Here is an 18,745-nt window from a genome sequence, read left to right as displayed (position 1 = left end):
TGGGCTTGAACAGATGGAATAAGTTGTGGTACCTTTCACTGAGGCAACTTGTAACAGTGGTTCAAGCACAGACTCCAGTTACTGCAGAGTTGGACTACCTGGGTTTGAATCCCTGCTTTACCCCTTACTGCTGTGTAGCCTTGGGTAAGTTACTTAATCTCTCTGTGCCTCATTTTCTTACCTATAATGAAGATAACCAGAATACCTATCCATAGAGTCATCATGCAGATTACATGAGTTAATGGTGATGTGCTCAGAATAGTGCTGGCACATAATAAACGCCTCATATGTTTGTTAAGTAAATAAAATAGGTGACACAGGAGGAGTAACAGGTTTGGAGTAGAGGATTATAAGTTTAGTTTTGGAGATGCTGGACTACGGAAATCTGTGGAATAATCAAGAATAGCTCTCTAGACAGCAGTTGCATATATAGGCCTGGAGCTCCAAATGGAGATCTGTGCTAGAGATTTTGTTCTGGGAGCAATCTCAGATAAACAGTAACTGATATCAGGACAAGGGAGAGAACAGATCAGAGAGGATATGAGAACGAGGACAAGACAAGGGAGAGTCTTGAGGACAATTTCAGGGCATAAGAAGTACTTTACTTGTGAAAAAAAATTGAGGAGCAGTCAGAAAAGCAGTTCTCAGAAAACTAAGCGGTTCTCAGAAACCAAGGACAGAAAGTGTTTCTAGAAGCTGGAAGTAGCCACTGGTGTCAAGTTTGTCAAATACAATTAAGACCCAAAAAAAGCCCATTGGATCTGACAAAAGTTTGACCTCGGCCAGTCAGAGTTGCTGCCACTAGGTGGGGATGGAGGTAGGAGAAGGGGGTGGAGGAAAAATAAAGAGACAGCAAATGCAAACAATTTATTCATCGTGGGGAGTAGTGGGGGGAGGAGAGAGCAGACAGTAGGTGGAGGTCAGGAGAGGGTTGTTGGTTTGTTTTTTTTTTTTTTTTTAAGCATAATAGAAGACACTTGAGCATATTTAAATGCTGTCATGGGTTGAATTGTGTCCCCCAAAATTCATATGTTGAAGTCCTAAGCCCTAGGAAAATGTGACCTTATTTGGAAATAGAGTCATTGCAGATGTAATTAGTTAAGATGAGGTCGTACTGGAGTAGGATGGGCCCCTAATCCAATATGACTGGTGTTCTTATAAAAGGGGAATTTGGAGACGGACAGGCACACACAGAGAGAGCACCATGTGAAAATGAAGTCTGAGATGGGAGGGGTGTAGGCAAACCTCCAGAAGCTAGGTGAGAGACACAGAACAGATTCTCCCTCCCAGTCTTTCTCAGAAGGAACCAACTGTGCCCACACCTTGATCTCAGACTCCCAGCCTTCAGAACTATGAGACAAATAATTTCTACTATTGACCACCTATTTTCTAATACTTTGTTACACCAACCCTAGGAAACTAATACAACTAAGTCTCCAGCTAATGGGACATTCCACTGTTTACCTAATTAATCAGGGTCCCAGCAGGAAGCAGATGGCATGCTCAAGTTGAGTAATTAGTGGAATGTTTTCTCAGGGAACCGTATATAAAGGCATGGACAGGGGCGCCTGGGTGGCTCAGTGGGTTAAGCTTCTGCCTTCAGCCCAGGTCATGATCTCAGGGTCCTGGGATCGAGCCCCGCATCAGGCTCTCTGCTTAGCAGGGAGCCTGCTTCCCTTCCTCTCTCTGCCTGCCTCTCTGCCTACTTGTGATCTCTCTCTCTCTCTCTGTCAAATAAATAAAATCTTAAAAAAAAAAAAAAATAAAGTCATTTATTAAAAAAAAAAAAAAAAAAAAAAAAAAGGCATGGACAGGGTATAAGGAAGCTACATGTTATCATGCAATGCCCAGGCAGAGTAAGAGCAGGCCTTGACCATTCCCAGACCTCAAGGGCCAAGGATGGAGCAAACCTAAACTGAAATGGGTAATGGAGCAGCTGTTTAGAAGGACCCTGACAGAGGTGTGACCCCAGACTCGGTCACTGCTGGGGAGCTACCAGGGACAGATCTGAGGTCATATGTGCAAATAGGGCACAGCCCTCCCTCCCTCTGCTCCCCCTGCTGGTGCTGCATATCCACCAAGCCAACCAGAGGCCAGAGGGCAAGTGAGCAGCTTGATAGGCCCACAGGTGCACCTCACTGGGCCAAAGCAGAAGAGGTAGAGTCTAGAAGGGGCAGGGGTGCCTGGGTGGCTCAGTAGGTTAAGCATCTGATTCTTGACTTCACTCCAGGCCAGGATCTCAGGGTTGTAAGATCAGGCTCTGCACTGGGCATGGAAGCCTGCTTAAGACCCTGTGTCCCTCTCCCACTGTCCCTCCCACCTCGCTTCGAAGAAGAAGAAGGAGAAGTAGGAGGAGGAGGAGGGGGAAGGAAGGGAAAAGGAGAAAGAGGAAGAAGAAGTAAGTAGTAGTAGCAGTAGTAGCAGTAGTAAGGGGCAAATGGAAACCCAGACCAATCCCTTTTCACACTTTGGAACCGCTTGACTACATTATATATTCAAATGCTTAAACTTTTAAAATGCTAATAAGAAGAATCATTAGGAAGGGAAAGGTTGCAGTCACTGGGCCCCTCACTGCGTGAAGCCCCCACGGGAGGGAAGGGGCTATTTTATGGTTCCAGTACTCTTGTAGTTACATTTGTCATTGCTCATCTCTGCTTCACCTAATGCATACTGGCTTCTTTGCACTTTTTAATTACTGAATAAATTAATATTTATAGTCTCTATTTCTCTTAGAAATATCCATTGAGAGGGACTTTTTCTACTATCCCCTGAACTCTTGCCTATATGAAGTGACGGGAGGTGTATCTCTCTCTCTCGTAGGATACCTTTGAGATATGCCAGTGAATGTACCTGTAACCAGAACAGGTCTGGTTTAAAATATGGGCTCATAATAGACAGCAAGTGACTCCAGAGAAGCTTCTGTTTATAACATAATTGGTAAGAATCATTTCTTTTATCTATGATTATAGACATTTATTTAACTAAACCTACTACAAACGGCTATATTATCTCAACTAGTACAGGTTAACTTGCTATGGCTTTTATATGCCTCTATACTAGCTTTAACCAATGCTTTGTTTCAAGGGGAATCTTAATTCATTGCAGAAATTAATGCAATAATCATAAGAATAGTAAATCTTTTGTAACAAAGGCTGATGTACACATGTTCATAAGAGTTCATCTTTGGGTTTTACAACATGAATAATTTTTAATTCCACAAAGTAGCACCAGATATGTGGCAGGCTTTTGAGTCCTTCACTTGGCTTTTCCAGGTAAAATTAAGGAACTGCTTTGTGACAACCCACTTCAGCAGTCTTCAGCTTCTCATACCATAATTACAGCAGCAATCCGCTGGTTACCTGCTTCTTGAAGCAGAAGGACCAGATTTGGAAGTCACTCTTACAACTAAACTATCCACGTGAATATCTTCACACTGTATTGTCTCTGATGGGGGAGAAAGGGATGTAATAAAATACAGAAACTGTCATAGTGGGAGGAGAAGTTGCTCGTGGGTAAATCATTTGAGGAAAATCAAAACTGAGCTTTGACCCAGTTTCTCTCTCTCATGAATAATGGGATTAAGAGGATGAGCTAGAATAGGCCTCAGAGATCACTGAGGACAAAGGAGGCAACCAGGTGAGTGGAAGAAATTACCTCTGGCAGAAATTCAGCCTTCAGGATCTTTCCAGGTGGACATATCTGAGAGCTGGACAGCTTTTGGGGGGGGGAATAAAAAACCACCTCATGAAGTAACAAGAAAAGCCATACATAGCTGAGCATTTTGATTTAAAAAATAAATAAACATTTAAAAAGATGGGGGGCTTGGATGGCTCAGTTGGTTAAGCATCAGACTCTTGATTTCCGCTCAGGTCATGATCTCAGGGTTGTGGGTTCAACCCCTGCATCCAGGCTGGTTCTGGGCATGGAGACTGCTTAGGATTCTCTCTCTACCTCTCCCTCTGCTCCTTCCCCCCCTGTAAAAAATAATTAAGTAAGATATTAAAAAGTAAAACAAAAAGCAAAAGATAAAGTGGAGAAGCGGGGAGTACCCCATGGCCCAAAATGTCTTCCCACAAAATGCACTTCCATAAATGGTCCCAACTGGGTATTTCCAATGTTTTGAAAAGTCACGTGCACATGCTACAACACACCCATCAAAGTTTCATTCCTTCCCTTTGTTTTGGAGACAGAAATTCCCTTTACATCCTCCATGTTCCCGGAACCAGGGGAGCGCTGGGGCTCACCCTAGCCTCACGGCCTTCCTCCCCTCCTTGCCCCTTGTGCGGGCTGATGCACTCTCAGTTACAAAGCGCTGGAGTGCTCCTGCCTTCAGTCAATCCGTTTAGCCAAAGGCCTCTGATTTGTTCACATTTACTACAACACAGACAGAGGGCTGGAGGATTTTTTTTTCTTTTTTTTTCTTCTTCCTTTTTTTTTTTTTCCACTATTGATCTGGTGCTTTAAGAGGGGAAAAAATCTCCTTGGCTGTCTAAACACTATTGATCCCTGCTTGGGAGTCGCAGCAGAAGTGTAGAAAGGGCGTGGATGAATTGAAATTTCATTTCCGACAACTTGTTCCTGTTATTTTTACCCTTTCGGACGGGGAGAAACACGTTGCTGCCGCTTCAGTCAATGTGGTCGATAGCTCCACAGAGAAACTCAACACGGCTTCTGCCAGAGGTTTGGCAATGAGACATGATGTTGGATTTGGAGTGTGTGAAACTGAAGGATGCTGGCGAAAAGCACGAGGTCTTAGCCAATGGTCTGGGACTTGCTCAGACCTCAAGGGAGCTGTGGCTTCGGAGAAAAGGTTTATAGAGACAACAACATTCCTGTTTGGGAAAGGCCCTGAGTGGCCTCACAAGAAGCTTCACGTTAACGGGTGCCTGCTTCAGACCCTTGGCTGGCTTTCTGTAACAAGAAAAGGAGAGATCCTCTCCAGCCAAAGCTAAATTTCAGGCCTCAAAGAGGAGCATTGTGTCATGCTCGTACAGGAGGTTGCTCGTTACGGTCTGGAAAAGGACTGATGTAGAAACCAGAGCTGCAGGCCTGCAGGGATGGGGTGGACGATGCTGGGTGTTCAAGGGCACACATCTGCAGCCCGGAGCCTCAGGAAGCGCTCCTACCCCGTCAGCACGCTGAGTAGATGTGGTTTGGTGCCAACAGCACCAGCTTTGTTCTTACTTTTATGAGATGTTCAAAGAACACAGGAGAGAACCAGGCTCCTTCGTCCTAATGGCAACATCTGGCATTTTTGTAGCCACGCACCTTTGATCCTTAAGGATCCCAAAGCACTTTATAAACTGCTGCAGTGCTAATGGTCATTGCAAGCACCTTACTTACAGTAAATGTGGTCAGAGATTCCCCATATTGGTTCCCTCTTCTCAGTTTTGCAGTGTACAGAACAGTCCTCCATTCTGGAACAAACAATTCCAGTTTGGATCTCAAGCACCAACTTTTGTGTGTTCTTTTTCTTTTTTTTTTTTTCTCGTTTCATTTTGTTCCATACTGTTTGCCCCCCCACACACACCCTGCTTCTTTTTAACTAAAAGTACTTCATAACCGTTCTTAATAAACAGTACTTCATTTACAGTTCCAATTATTTTATAGGCCTGTTTCTGCTTCTATCCCCATCCCGCCCATTCCAGAGAAAGATGAAAATGCTCTTTTCTCCTGGGAGCCAAGAATCTGCATTGCGGATGAGCTTGCAAATTCAGACACAATAAACAGAATTAAGAAAAACTGAGCTGGCATTTGACAGAAATTGTAAAATGACACTTAGAAATGTTGCTCTTGTGGAAATTACTGATATTAAAATATAAATCAGTGTCTTGTGTTTCCCGTAGCACCAGGGGCTCTATTAGGTTATGCAGTTTGATTGCTGAGCTGAACCTAAGAGACTTGGCAGTTCCGTGCTGAAGTTATCCCAAACTATTTAACCCCTCTCCTGCTGGAAAGAAGGCATCCAAGCAAATGCCAGCTAAAAACATTGCTTCCAAAAGGACTTGGTTTTTTCATTGAACACTTTGAAATCTGGGAGAAGGTAGAGGGGGCTACCATGGGGGGAGAGAAGGTAAGGAATTTAGAAAATCCTTTCTCAAGGCAAGAATCTGGTTGCATAGTGCCAGGAATAAGACAGACTAGGACAACTCAAAAAGCAGATTTGAGGGCGCCTGGGTGGCTCAGTGGTTTAAGCCTCTGCCTTTGGCTCGGGTTGTGATCTCAGGGTCCTCGATTGAGCCCCGCGTCGGGCTCCCTGCTCAGCGGGGAGCCTGCTTCCCCCTCTCTCTCTGCCTACTTGTGATCTCTCTCTGTCTATCAAGTAAATGGATAAAAATCTTAAAAAAAAAAAGCAGATTCGATACTAGGAAGGGCACAGGAGAACAGAGCATTACTTTTTAAAAAAAATATTACCCCTGTTATATATGTATAATTTTTTAAAGCCCCACAACAACCCTATAGGGTAAGTACTGTTACTCCAGTTTTTTCCAAGGGAGAAAACTGAGACTCAGAAAAGGTAACTTGCCCAAGCTCACATAACTGGAATCAAAATGTGAACCGTGACTCCATAAATAGGCTGGGGCAAGGAAGCAAAAAGATGAGTCTAGAGCATCTTGAAGGGCCAAAAAATAAGGAAGTACTCAAGAAAGTTTGGGGCTTGTTGAAATGACCCAGGGGGCACCTGGGTGGCTCAGTCTGTTAAGCAGCCAATTGTTAATTTTGGCTTAGATCATGGATCTCAGGGTCCTGAAATGGAAACCTAAGGCTGGTTCCATCTCAGCAGGGAGTCTGCCTAACATCCCCTCTCTCCTTCTCCCTCTGCCCCTCCTTCCCCCCCACCCCATGTGCGTTCTCTGTCTCTCTCTCTCACATAAATAAATAAGTCCTTAAAAAGGAAAAAAAATATATATGGGAACCAAACTGAAAGAGCTCCCAGTGGCCAAAGTTGGAACATTTGAGCAACAAAATAAACAATGATATTAAATTATAACCCATGGAATAAAATAGATAGCCATGAGTTCATACTGCTGCAAATAAATAAATAATTAAATGGGAGAGAAGGGGCAGCTCTTCCTAATGAAGAATTCCAGTGAATAAATGTAGAAGGAGTAAAGGAAATTAAAAAATCCCCATTAGGACATTGCAGCAATAATTGTTGCAAGCAGGATGCACCTTGCTAAAAATAGTAGGTGAGAGTTTCAGGAAAAAAAAAAAACAGGATATTTATATGTCCTCAAAGTATCTCCCCCCGGGGCGCCTGGGTGGCTCAGTGGGTTAAGCCACTGCCTTCGGCTCAGGTCATGATCTCAGAGTCCTGGGATCGAGTTCCGCATCGGGCTCTCTGCTCAGCAGAGAGCCTGCTTCCCACTCTCTCTCTGCCTGCCTCTCCATCTACTTGTGATTTCTCTCTGTCAAATAAATAAATAAAATCTTTAAAAAAAAAAAAAAGTATCTCCCCCCATCTTAAGATGTTATTAATTATAATGGAGAAAATAGTATAACTGCATAGTGGATAAACTCAATAAACAGTAGCATAACCAAATGACCAGTGTTAACATCATCAATAACAAGACATACTAACATTATGTCATACTGATGCTAACATTGGAAAGTTGGAGAAAGGGTATATAGGAACTCTAGACTATTTTTGCAGCTTTTCTGGAAATCTAAAATTATTTCAGATAGGTCTGTACGTTCCCAGTTTTTCACAAGAGTAGACCGCTGTTAGCCGTGTGGGGAGACAAAGCAAATCACAAATAACCATAATAAAGGAAGGTGGCGTGTGAAAAGAATTGTAGATAAAGTGTTGTAAGCATATGAGGCGCTACCTACCTGGCAAGGCTGGTGTGAGGATTAATTCTGTTATTTTAAGTTTATAACTGTGCCTGACATAGAGTAGTTGCCGTACAAATGTTCCTAGTGCCTGTGGCTGGAGGGAAGATGACAGAAATGGCAGTTGAGTTGAGTCTTGAAGGTGTGATTTTTGGACAGGCAGAAAGATTTCTCATTTAAAAGGAAAGATGCTGAACAATCCAGTGGGGGAGTGCTTGCCATGTCAGTCAGTCGTAGTGGCAACCAAGATGAGAGGAGTGTGTGCTTCAACAGAGAAAACTTTACTAAATGGCATGGGAATATTGCTGGTGTCAGTAGGCAGATCTCCACTCTGGATCTCCCTACTCCATACAGAAAGTGGAGAAGGAGAAAGAGTGAAAGCAAAGAGTTGATGTATCAAGAGAAACCCAAGTCAAGTGTCAAGGAAAGGAAGAGGCATTTGAGAAAAATATCTGTTCACAATGGAACAGGGGTTCTAAAATGTATGGTAGAAGCAGCTTGTTGAGATGCTAAAAATGGGGAGTTGTCAAAAGGTCTCTCTGAGAAGAACATAAGGATACTTTGTCCATTTATTTGCATTAGATTCAGCTGCATGAAACAAAAAAATAACAGAGACTTAAGATAGAAATTGCTCTCTGAATGGTGGTTCCACAGCATTCAGGAGCTTAGGCTCTTTCTGTTTTGTCTCTATGAGCATCTTCTCTGGTTCCAAATGGTTGTTGGGTTAAATCAGCATTCTAAATCATCGGGAAGGAGGAAAGAATGAAGAGCTGTACACTACTACTAACTAAGAAGATTTTCTGGAAGGTTCCCACAGTATTTCCTTGTACATCTCAGTGACCAAAACTTAGATGTGCAGCCATAACAAGCTAGCTACAGGAGAGGCTGAGGTAGTTAGTCTTCTATTTATTTATTTTTATTTTATTTTAATTCCAGTGTAGTAAACATACAGTGTTATATTAGTTTCAGGTGTATAATATAGTGATTCAACAACTCCATATATTACTCAGTGCTCATTAAGGTAAGTGTACTCTTTTTTTTTTTTTTTTTAAGATTTATTTATTTATTTGAGAGGGAGAGCATGTGCATGAGAGTGAGGGGAGGGGTAGAGAGAGACAATCTTTCAAGCCAACACCCTACTGAGCAGGGAGCCCCATGGGGCCTGATGCGGGGTGGAGGCAGCAGCCCCAAGCAGGGCCCTATTCCAGGACCCATGCGATCACGACCTGAGCCAAAACCAAAAGTCAGTTGCTCAACCAACTAAGCCACCCAGGTGCCCCTTCACCTATTTCACCCATCCCTCCACCCACCTCTCCTCTAGTAACCGTCTGTTTGTTCTCTATGGATACGAGTCTGTGTTTTGGTTTGTCTCTTTTTTTTCCCCCTTTGTTCATTTCATAGCCTTTTAGATGAGCACATGGACACCCCAATAAAATTAAGGCTCTGTTACGAAGGAAGACCAGGAGTTTGGATGCTGGAACAGGTGATTGATAGCCTCTGTGAAAAGTATCAAAGAAGATAGTCATGGGGAGAGAATTTCACCTGTGACAATGAGGCTGATAAATCCTGGAAACCCTGCTCGTGTTCCTCCTGGACCCTCATTTCTTCCACCATTACAAAGTCTCCTTCTGGGAAGACCTAACTAGCCATGCTTCCTCTCCAGAAAAGCCTCGGTCCTAGGGTTGGACAATAACCCGATCAGAGACCTTGGTGTCAAGTTCCTATTCATTAAGTTATGGTCCAGAACCCCAAACCCTGGCAAAATCATCTCTAGTGTCATCTCCCCCTTCAACCTTCCCCTATCAGATATGCCCTACATGATTAAGGAATTTCTCTTTTAAAACTGAGTTTGAAGGGCGCCTAGGTGGCTCAGTGGGTTAAGCCTCTGCCTTCAGTTCAGGTCATGATCTCAGGATCCTGGGATCGAGCCCCGCATCAGGCTCTCTGCTCAACAGGAAGCCTGCTTCCCCCTCTCTGCCTACCTCTCTGTCTACTTGTGATCGTTCTCTCTGTCAAATATATAAGTAAAATCTTTAAAAAAAAAAAAAAAAGAACTGAGTTTGAACCCAAAGAATAGACCATGTTCATGCTAAACTTCTGCACAATATAGCTCCATCCATGCATTCTGGGTAGGAATAATTTATTATACAAGGAGCATCCCTATAAATTCATGGTGCTCACATATTTTTTAAAATTTTTTTAATTTATTTATTTATTTATTTATTTATTTATTTATTTATTTATTTATTTGACAGAGATCACAAGTGGGCAGAGGGGCAGGTGAGGGGGAGGGGGAAAGCAGACTCCCCGCTGAGCAGAGAGCCCAATGCGGCCCGATCCCAGGACCCTGGGATCATGACCTGAGCCGAAGGCAGAGGCTTAACCCACTGAGCCACACAGGTGCCCTTCATATATTTTTTAAATAGAGGAAGCACTGAACATCCTCTCATTATTTTAAGAATTAAGAGCCCTGGAATTGATCACACCTTTTTCATTGGTACGGGGTGGAATATTGGAGAAAATTCTAAAACCCAATAATAACTTATAAAGGAACAACTTATGGCTGAGAGTAGGTAAACCTACTGGTTTTGATTAACCCTCAGGGAAATTTTTAACTTTATCTCCTAAATTTGTTTCCAGTGTTACTGAGATATAATTGACAAACAGCACTGTATAAGCTTAATGTGTACAGCATAATGACTCGATTTACATATATTGTGAAATGATTATATTAATAAGCATAGTTAACATTTCATATAGATACCAAAAAAAATGTTTTTTTTCCTTGTGATGAAAACTCTTAGGATTTACTCTCAACTTTCAAATAGACTACAACAGTGATAACTATAGTCATCATGTTGTACATTCCATCCCCAGTTCTTATTTCTCTTATAAACATTAGCTCATTTTTTCTAAGGCTAATAGTCCATCCCTACACCCAGGCAGTTGGTTACCAGTTCCTTGGGAAGAGAGCCAGTATGAGCAGTCTGTGGTTATGGCATTAGTGTAACCTCATATAGGTAAATGGTGTATGAAACCCTAACACATGTTTCCCATCCTGCCCACTCAACCTACACTTCATCAAATTCATTCACTTGTACTCTTTTTCTTTCCTCTCCCAAAAACTAAACAAAGCCTTTCTGAGTTAGGAAAAGGGAAGGAGAGGGGAATTTGAGCATAAGCAAGAGAATTAGACCCTGATGAGATTGATTAGGAGGGCAAGAGTCAGGGAAACAATAGAATCCCAGATAGGCTTAGCAAACCAGGGGCAAAAGATACTTTTGATCAATACCAGAAATGGGGGGCAGAAAAGTGAGCAAGATCTTAATTAGGATCCTATACCCTTTCTCTCAATGCCTTTCTAGGCAAAATGCAGAAATGTTAAGGCGGGCCTAAGAAGAGAGGGCCTGAGACCAATCTGCCATGTGTGTGTGTCTCTTTCTGCATTGGGAGCATCCTTGGAGAATGAAAGAGGGTCATCAGCCCAAAGCCCACAGTATGAGGAAGATGCAGTACATGCAGCCTGTTGACCAAGACACAGACATCTCAGCATACTCCACCTGGGAGAGCTGGAATATGACCATGGACTAGAGCCACCTCCAATGCTGGACTCCAACCTAGGAGCCCGGAATTTAGGTGTGCTCTGAAGAGACTTTAAAAAGGTGGAAGGAATCATGGACTGATTATTTTCAACCTGAAAACAATGGCACTTTCTCAGAAATAACTAAGATTCTGCTTTCTGACATTCGATGAAAATGGAGTTCAGTAACCGGGTTGAACAATAGAAAAATGGTTGCTTTTTCTTTGCACACTTGAGTTCATACCTGCTAAACTAGTCACTCATGTAAGGTACAGTGCTCGGTGTTTCTTGGGAATCTGTAAGGTGCTCTGAGTGTGGGCTGAAGCCTACCCGGAGGCACAAACATCTCTGAGATGCTCTGACCAAGTTTCTGTTTTCACTACAACTGGTTTTGTTGTTGTTGTTTTTCTGGTCACAGCTGTCACCAAGGGAAGGCCTGCCGGAAGGATAAAAGGAGCAGAACTTTTGAATACAAGAAAGCAGTTCCCTGGGCAGATGCGGCAGAATTGGATATGCCAGTAGAAGAGAAGAGGCATGAGGAAGTGAAGGTCTCAAAAGAGATGCAGAGACAGTACCACAGAAGACACAGAATAAGCATTTGAGAAGAGAGAAGACATTCAAGTCCTAGACCCAGAGATCAGAATCCACGGATCAGGTAGGGAGCGTCTCCTTCTGTAACAGAGTTCTCTCCTCCACAAAATATCGGCCCCGCCACACCCCTCAGAGAATGTTGTGAAGGCTCACATGACCATTTTATAAAACATCTGAAGCTTCCTCAGAGCACTCTTCCTTGTCCATCTGGCAAACCATACTGTCAAATGCATTGAAAATTTATCATATAACCCTTCCATTTTATTCATCATAAGCACTTTCAAATTGCCCACTGCTGTTGTTAATGACTCACAGGATTCCCACGTCTCCTTCATGGAACACAACTTAGTTCCCTCTTTTTTTTTCTTCTCACTTACTTAGTAAAGCCTAATGTCTTTTCATGCAAATAAGAGAGCCTCTGCTTCCATTTTTCCTTCCAGATACTTAAGGCCTTTGCAACCATAGCTGTATAACTCCGTAGCTGATGTTATCATCACAATCTAGACAGTCATTTTTCTGCCTTGGGATAAGATTTCACTTGGTTTAAGAGTCATCTCTTGACCATCCTGTAGGTCTGCCTGTAGAGGACTATTATTCTCAAGGATATATTTGTTCCATTCCAACTTTTGTATGATGCTTGGGTTGAATTCATGGTTCCGACTAAAGAAAGATGTGCATCAAGGTAGAACGTTGAATCAGTGAGCCTTAGTGCTAGGAAAGTCAATGGTCATTTAATACAACACTTGCACCTACCACCCAGTTTATAGAGCCATAAACAAAGCCTTGGAGAGATGAGTGCTTTTCTTTCCAAAGGCTCCTCCTTAACTTAGGTGCTGAACAAGGTTTAGAAGTTTGGTGGGCTAGTGCCCTGTTTACTGTTTTTAAACCACACCATTTTTAGTCTTCTCATTTGTGTAGTGCTGTAGATTAAATGTTTGTGCCCCCCCCCAATTCACGTGTTGAAATTCTAATCCCCAAAATGATGGTATTAGGAAATGGGGACTTGGAGTGGTGATTAGGTCAAGAGATGGGAACCCTTATCAATGGGACTAGTTCCCTTATAAAGAGACTACAGATCACTCCCTTGCCTTTCCGCCATATAAAGTCACAGCAAAAACAAAACAGAACAAATAAAAACAAATAAACAAACAAACAAACAAAAAACAGATGTCTCTGAAGTGGCTCTTCACCAAATACTTAATCTTCTAGCAAACTGGTCAAGAATTTCTCATTTCCAGAACTGTGAGAAATTTCCATTGTTTAGAAGCTACCCAGTTTGTGGTATTTTGTTATAGCAGTACGACCGGCTAAGACACCCAATGTCGACCTCATCTGTGACATTCATCATTATTTCCTTTAAGGCATAAAGGAAGAAGTCAGGCATAGCCATGTGACTTGTTTTGGCCAATGAACGATGAGCAGAAGTGAAGTGTGTCAGCTTCCACTTTAAGAACCAGTGTGTTCTCCCTCTGCTGCCGTGGCAACAGGCAACATACTAGAGGAGGTTCTACCAGCTGAGGAGAATGAAGAGCAGCCCCAGCTGAGTCATAAAGGACATGTAGCACAGTGAGAAAGAAACCTGCATGGTTTTAAGTCACTGAGATTTGGGGGATGTTCATTCCTGCAACATCACCCGGCCTCTCCCAACTGAGTAGGCCTGAGCTAAATCCCCACTCCCATGATGCATCTCTGTGCACAAAGACTAAAGAGAGTAAACAATGCAACATACCAGAACACAACCCCACAAAACATTCCGAATTCCATGTCTCACCAGCATTCTTTCTTCCTCTTGGCTTATATTAGGGGTGGAGGATGTGGTTCATTACAAAGAATGAGTATTTTGATAGCTTCTCATTCTTGGAACTATTCTGCAGGTAAGTGCCTAGTGGAAATTTGTAGAGTGAAAAATATAATAAATTAGATTACTTTAATGAGTAAGAGCATTATGACCTGAAAAGCATCATCCTGTACCTAAGTACACACATACATATGCAAAAAAACTTTGGTTTTCCTTGAGACTTTTTATATGGATAATTCTCAGCCCCTCTACAAGTTTCATAACTTTACAAGCACCACATTACAGTAAACCGATGCTTTGAAAAACACCACATCATCAGGTATCTCCAAAGTAACAGTTACAAATTAATGACAGCTTCTCAAGGAGTAGTAAGACAGCTCATGTGACCTTGGGTAAGTCACTTAGCCTCTCTGGACTAGTTTCCTCCTTAAACAAATATCGTAATAATAACTACTTCCCAGGGTTATATTGAGAAAGAAGGTGGGCTGTGCACGTTCTGTCTTCATAATTAGTACATAATGTTAACTATATTTGAGCCATTGAATACTTAAATCAGAAAGTAAGATCATCTCAGGACTCTTACTTTCCAAGAAATTGTGAATTCAGAAATTATTTAGTCCACCAAGTGTTAGTTTTGGGAAAAGATGTAAACCCTTAATTCTGTCTGTCTGGTGAAGGTGTTAACACACTTTTGAAAACACAGATGGACAGACAAGTAGGTATTGCTAACAGTTCAGGAAATTTTTCCAAGCTCCCTGCTGACAGCGTGGATCCAGATGAGAAAATCTTTAAAAGTCCAGACTCATTTCTACTTTTATCATCTTAAATTCTTGGACTTTTGCAGGTTTATAACAAAGCTCAGAAAATGCTAAAGCTTAAAGGAGAATTGAGAGGTGCCAAGGAAATGAAAGATGAGGTAAGGCTCCTAACTCTCCTACACACAGGGAGGTGAACCTATGTTACAGTGAACTTCTTTCTCAAGTTTCAAGATTCAAAATTCTAGGAATAACAATCCCAGAATATCACAAACAGAGGTGGGCAGCAGATAATAGTGTTTAAAAGTCCAGACGTGAGCTAGGATGGGTTGGGGTCCATATCTAATAGTAGTATAATATCAGGCATGTTACTTACCCTTTGGGACCTTCCTTTCCCTTATGTAGAAAATATGAATAATTAACACCCCTCTCAAAGGTTTGCTGTGAGGATTAAGTAAGATACCACATGTAAAACACTAGTTCTTGGGACGTAGGAAGCATTTAAAAGGTAGTGGCTATTGTTGCAAGCATTGTCTCTCTAACTGGAATGATATGGAAATGGAGTGTTCTAATTAGTCTAATATTTTGATCAAACAGTGTTTACCTATTCCCTGACTTGTTCCAAAAAGCATTTAAGGGGGGATGTGTAGGGTAGTATAAGATTGCCCCACATGACATATGCTTTCAACAGACCCCCTATCAAGAGATGAATACTTTCTAAAAGAGATGTTTCAGCTCCTTTCCTGCTGGTTTACTGGAGGGAGCTGTACGGGATTTGCTGCATGTTCTGCAGGGAACAAGAATTTGGTATGGATTTTCTAGAAGGGCATTTCTTCATTCAGTTGATATCTTTGGACCACCTTCCATGTGCCAGGCATTGTTCTAGAGGCTGAGGATAAAGCAGTGAACAAAAGAGAGGAAGATCCATGTTCTCGTGGAGCTTACTTTCTGGTAAAATAATTTCTCCCAAAGATATGATAGAGAAAGTATGTAGCAACTGCCCAAATGCCAATAAAAATCAGCCCGTATTCCAGAGGTGGCGGACCACTGCTGTATGCCATGTGTATCCTAACCCATATATTTATGCAGTATGCCAATTTTTTAAAGAGTTTAGAACACAATAAAATATACTCATTCTTCACTAGATGAACAAAATTGGTTCCAAAATTTTTGCTCACAGGCAAAACCTTATATAAGCGCCCATTAACTCCCATTATAAGTAATCAAAAACTGCTATGTTTCTATTGATGGTAAACTCAAAAATCAAGTTATTAATATTGATAACAGTGCTTGAAATTACTATAGATAACTGTAAACTCTTATTACATAAGTAAAATGTAAAGATTCCTGAAGCAATGATGATTTTTAAGGTTTTATGCTTTTTAAAACATACCTCTCATGAGAAATTGATACATTCTGAATGAATGGTAGTAGCGGTTAAAAGTAGTTTTCCATTGTTTGTTAAAGATTTGCCTTTATCCTCAGATTTAAAAAAAAAAAAAAGATCATTTCCCACAGATGATGACTTTTATGGTGTCGTTGGTTGACTCCTGGAAACTGCCACCCAAGCTTTCTTGTTCAGGTACCAAATCCTGAGGGACTGCTGCCATCTTAAAAATTTGTAACGCTCTTGACTTCTGAGAGTGCTTGTGAGCCACAAGCCTCAATTTAACATCAGCTTCCTCCAAGAGGAAGCACGAGACTATGTGTCAATACTTAGAAGTCTAGAGCAAAATTTCTTCCTACCCTTGGAAATATATGTTCGAGAAGGCATGCTCTTTGAAAAAGACCCGTTGAATCAATACAGAAAATTTGCTTCAGTAAACAATCTATTTTCCAATAACTATCATGATGCAACCACAGTACGAGCACTCACCACTTTGCCAGCACTTGGTAGCTGTTGCTGATGTCACATGCCTTTAAGCAGTAACCAGGTCCCAACCTCATCTAAGCAAAACTAGAGTATCTAAGAGCATCGCTTGCATAAGTGAAAACTCACCTAGGAGCAGAGGCTTGTGATTTCAGCCATCATTAATGACTTCAGATCTAGGACAGGATCAGATGGTGCCTGAGGGTCAGTATTATGACTCTCAGCTCCTCTCATGCCCCAGTACTGGTTACAGAGCTTTGACTGATGAAATGTCGGATTAAATCAATTTCTGCCACATATTGATACTCAAAAGGCATCTGCCTGGAATTTAGCCTTCATAAAATAGATAGGATTAGAAATAGTGTACAGTGACCTCTGTGCAAGATATTAGCAAGAAATTAGGTTTACTGGAACTCAGAAACACTTGCCTCCAGAACACTCTGGAGTTCTGAGGTGAGCGCATCCTCTTCTTACCACTACCAGCGGTAAAAAATACTTTGTTTTGCATGAAAGTCACCTCATTGTTCTCCTAGCATTTTCACACCTGTTCTGATAAATTTTTTAAAAAACTCTTTATGATCTGGACTTTTAAAATGAATGGTTAGGCTTTGATTTCAAAAGCAAATTTCATTTGACATCCAACAAAACACATTTGTTATTCAATTGGTTTACAGAATCCTCAAAGAAAGACTTATTTATTCCAAGCCTCTTATTTTCTGAATGAAGAAATTGCCTCAGAGACTCTGAGTCAATGCTACTGTCCAAATTAGATGAGATCATCTACATTAAAATCCAATTCTGAAGTCCTGTTGCTGCATTAGAATGGGGCCAAGCAGGCTTCTGCTCAGAAGACATCTAAAACTGAAGGAAGAAGGGTTTTTTATTGGCCTGACAGAGGGAGGGCATTGAGCTTTTAAGTTGGAGAGGCTCAAGTTGTATATCATTGCTACTTTGTTAATGAGTCCACAGTGTGTCAGGCTCCATATGGAACAATCTGGTGACATGGTCCTCACTTTAAAATGCATATATTCAGCAGTAAGGCAAGAGTATAGAACATTTGACACTTCCATAGAACAGGCATTGTATTGTCACCTAATCTGCTTGCCGAAGAGTCCTGGGGCAAGAAGGGAAGAGATCCCGAGGGTCCCAACCTCCAGAGAGCCTCTATTCCCTATTCCCAGCGTGGCAGCAATGAGAAAAGAAATTTAAAGCGCTAGGATCAAGCTGCTGCTCCTTGTCAGGTCAAGGATTTTGTTTTCTAGTTAGAAAACAGTGCCCATACACCATTTTTTAAAGCTACTCTACACACATTCTCTTAAGAGAGTCCCTGGTAAATTGTAGTAATGGTAATTACATGCTTGGGGCAGTTGACATCCACTGTTATTTTTCTGAAAGTGAGGAACAAGGGACGGGAGGAAGAGAGAGAGTTTTGAGATAATGAAATCCTTTTAATGACAGAGCCATGCCGTTAACCTAATTAAACTGTAAAGTGGTAAAAAAAAAAAAATCCAGGTACTAAATGGAAATGAAGAAATAAATCAGCTGAGACAGCAGCACTTCTGGGAAACCTTCTGAATTCCGAATACTCTGACATTGTGGTGTCCGACTCTCGTGGTTATCCTCTGGCCCCTCGGCCTTGTGCAGAGGTCTCTTACACTGACCTGTCCGGTAAGGCTTGATTTACGATGTCCATATCAGGTCTCCAGCTCCCCTAGGAATGAGAGTTATGTAGCTCGTATATTTAAGAAGCCAAAGCAATCAGTGGAATATGGTGGCAGATCATTGGCTATAGGGTCAGAAGAGCAGAACTCTCCTCATTCTGCTGCTAACCAGCTAGGGGACCTTGGGCACTGTCGTTTGGATCACTTTACCATTTCTGTGCACCCATGGCTTCTGTGTACTTTTGCACCTGAAACTCTCTTAGAAGAATTGCCTTTGGGCTAGTGGGGTCACTTTCCTCATAAGAGCAGAGAGCTGGAAATCCTTGGGAGCTTACATCCCACAAGGCAGCCCTTAGCCACTGACTGACTGATAATGAGTCTGACAGCCCAGCTTTTGCAACTAATCAAGACGAGCTCTGAGGTGTAACTTTCACTCCAGAATTCCCTCTGGGATCAGGCAGAAGCTACTGCCTGCAGGACTTTGTCTGAAATCATGCCCTTCACTGGTTTCTCCCTCTTTCCTCTCCTACTTTCCTCCACTTCCTTGTTGATTTCTCTTGGGAGTGTTTCTTTAATAGATGCCAGGAATCTTCACCAAAGAGCCTGCTTTGGCTAATCTAATACAAGGCAAGGATCTACCATAAAAGCAGCTGCCTC

The 18,745-nt window shown here is 41.9% G+C and overlaps 1 protein-coding gene across 5 annotated transcripts in view; it reads left to right on the top strand.

Moving 5' to 3' along the window:
* PMFBP1 (polyamine modulated factor 1 binding protein 1) overlaps positions 1-18,745 on the top strand; it is a 322,125-nt gene that overhangs the window by 264,824 nt on the left and 38,556 nt on the right. For 2 of the 5 annotated variants that reach the window (XM_082712324.1, XM_082712325.1), the window contains 3 exons: positions 2,821-2,937; positions 11,832-12,068; positions 14,647-14,718. In XM_082712324.1, coding sequence (XP_082568450.1) covers positions 14,668-14,718 — 51 coding nt within the window. In that variant the 5' untranslated portion in view covers positions 2,821-2,937; positions 11,832-12,068; positions 14,647-14,667. Of the gene's footprint in view, positions 1-2,820; positions 2,938-11,831; positions 12,069-13,775; positions 13,879-14,646; positions 14,719-18,745 lie in introns of those variants that run through there. The other 3 variants (XM_082712327.1, XM_082712326.1, XM_082712323.1) reach the window with 2 other exon arrangements.

The sequence above is a fragment of the Mustela nivalis genome (assembly GCF_964662115.1).
Source record: "Mustela nivalis genome assembly, chromosome: 18".
Classification (NCBI taxonomy): domain Eukaryota; kingdom Metazoa; phylum Chordata; class Mammalia; order Carnivora; family Mustelidae; genus Mustela; species Mustela nivalis.
Note: the sequence above shows the minus strand (reverse complement) of the source record. Positions and strands in the feature narration are given on the sequence as shown.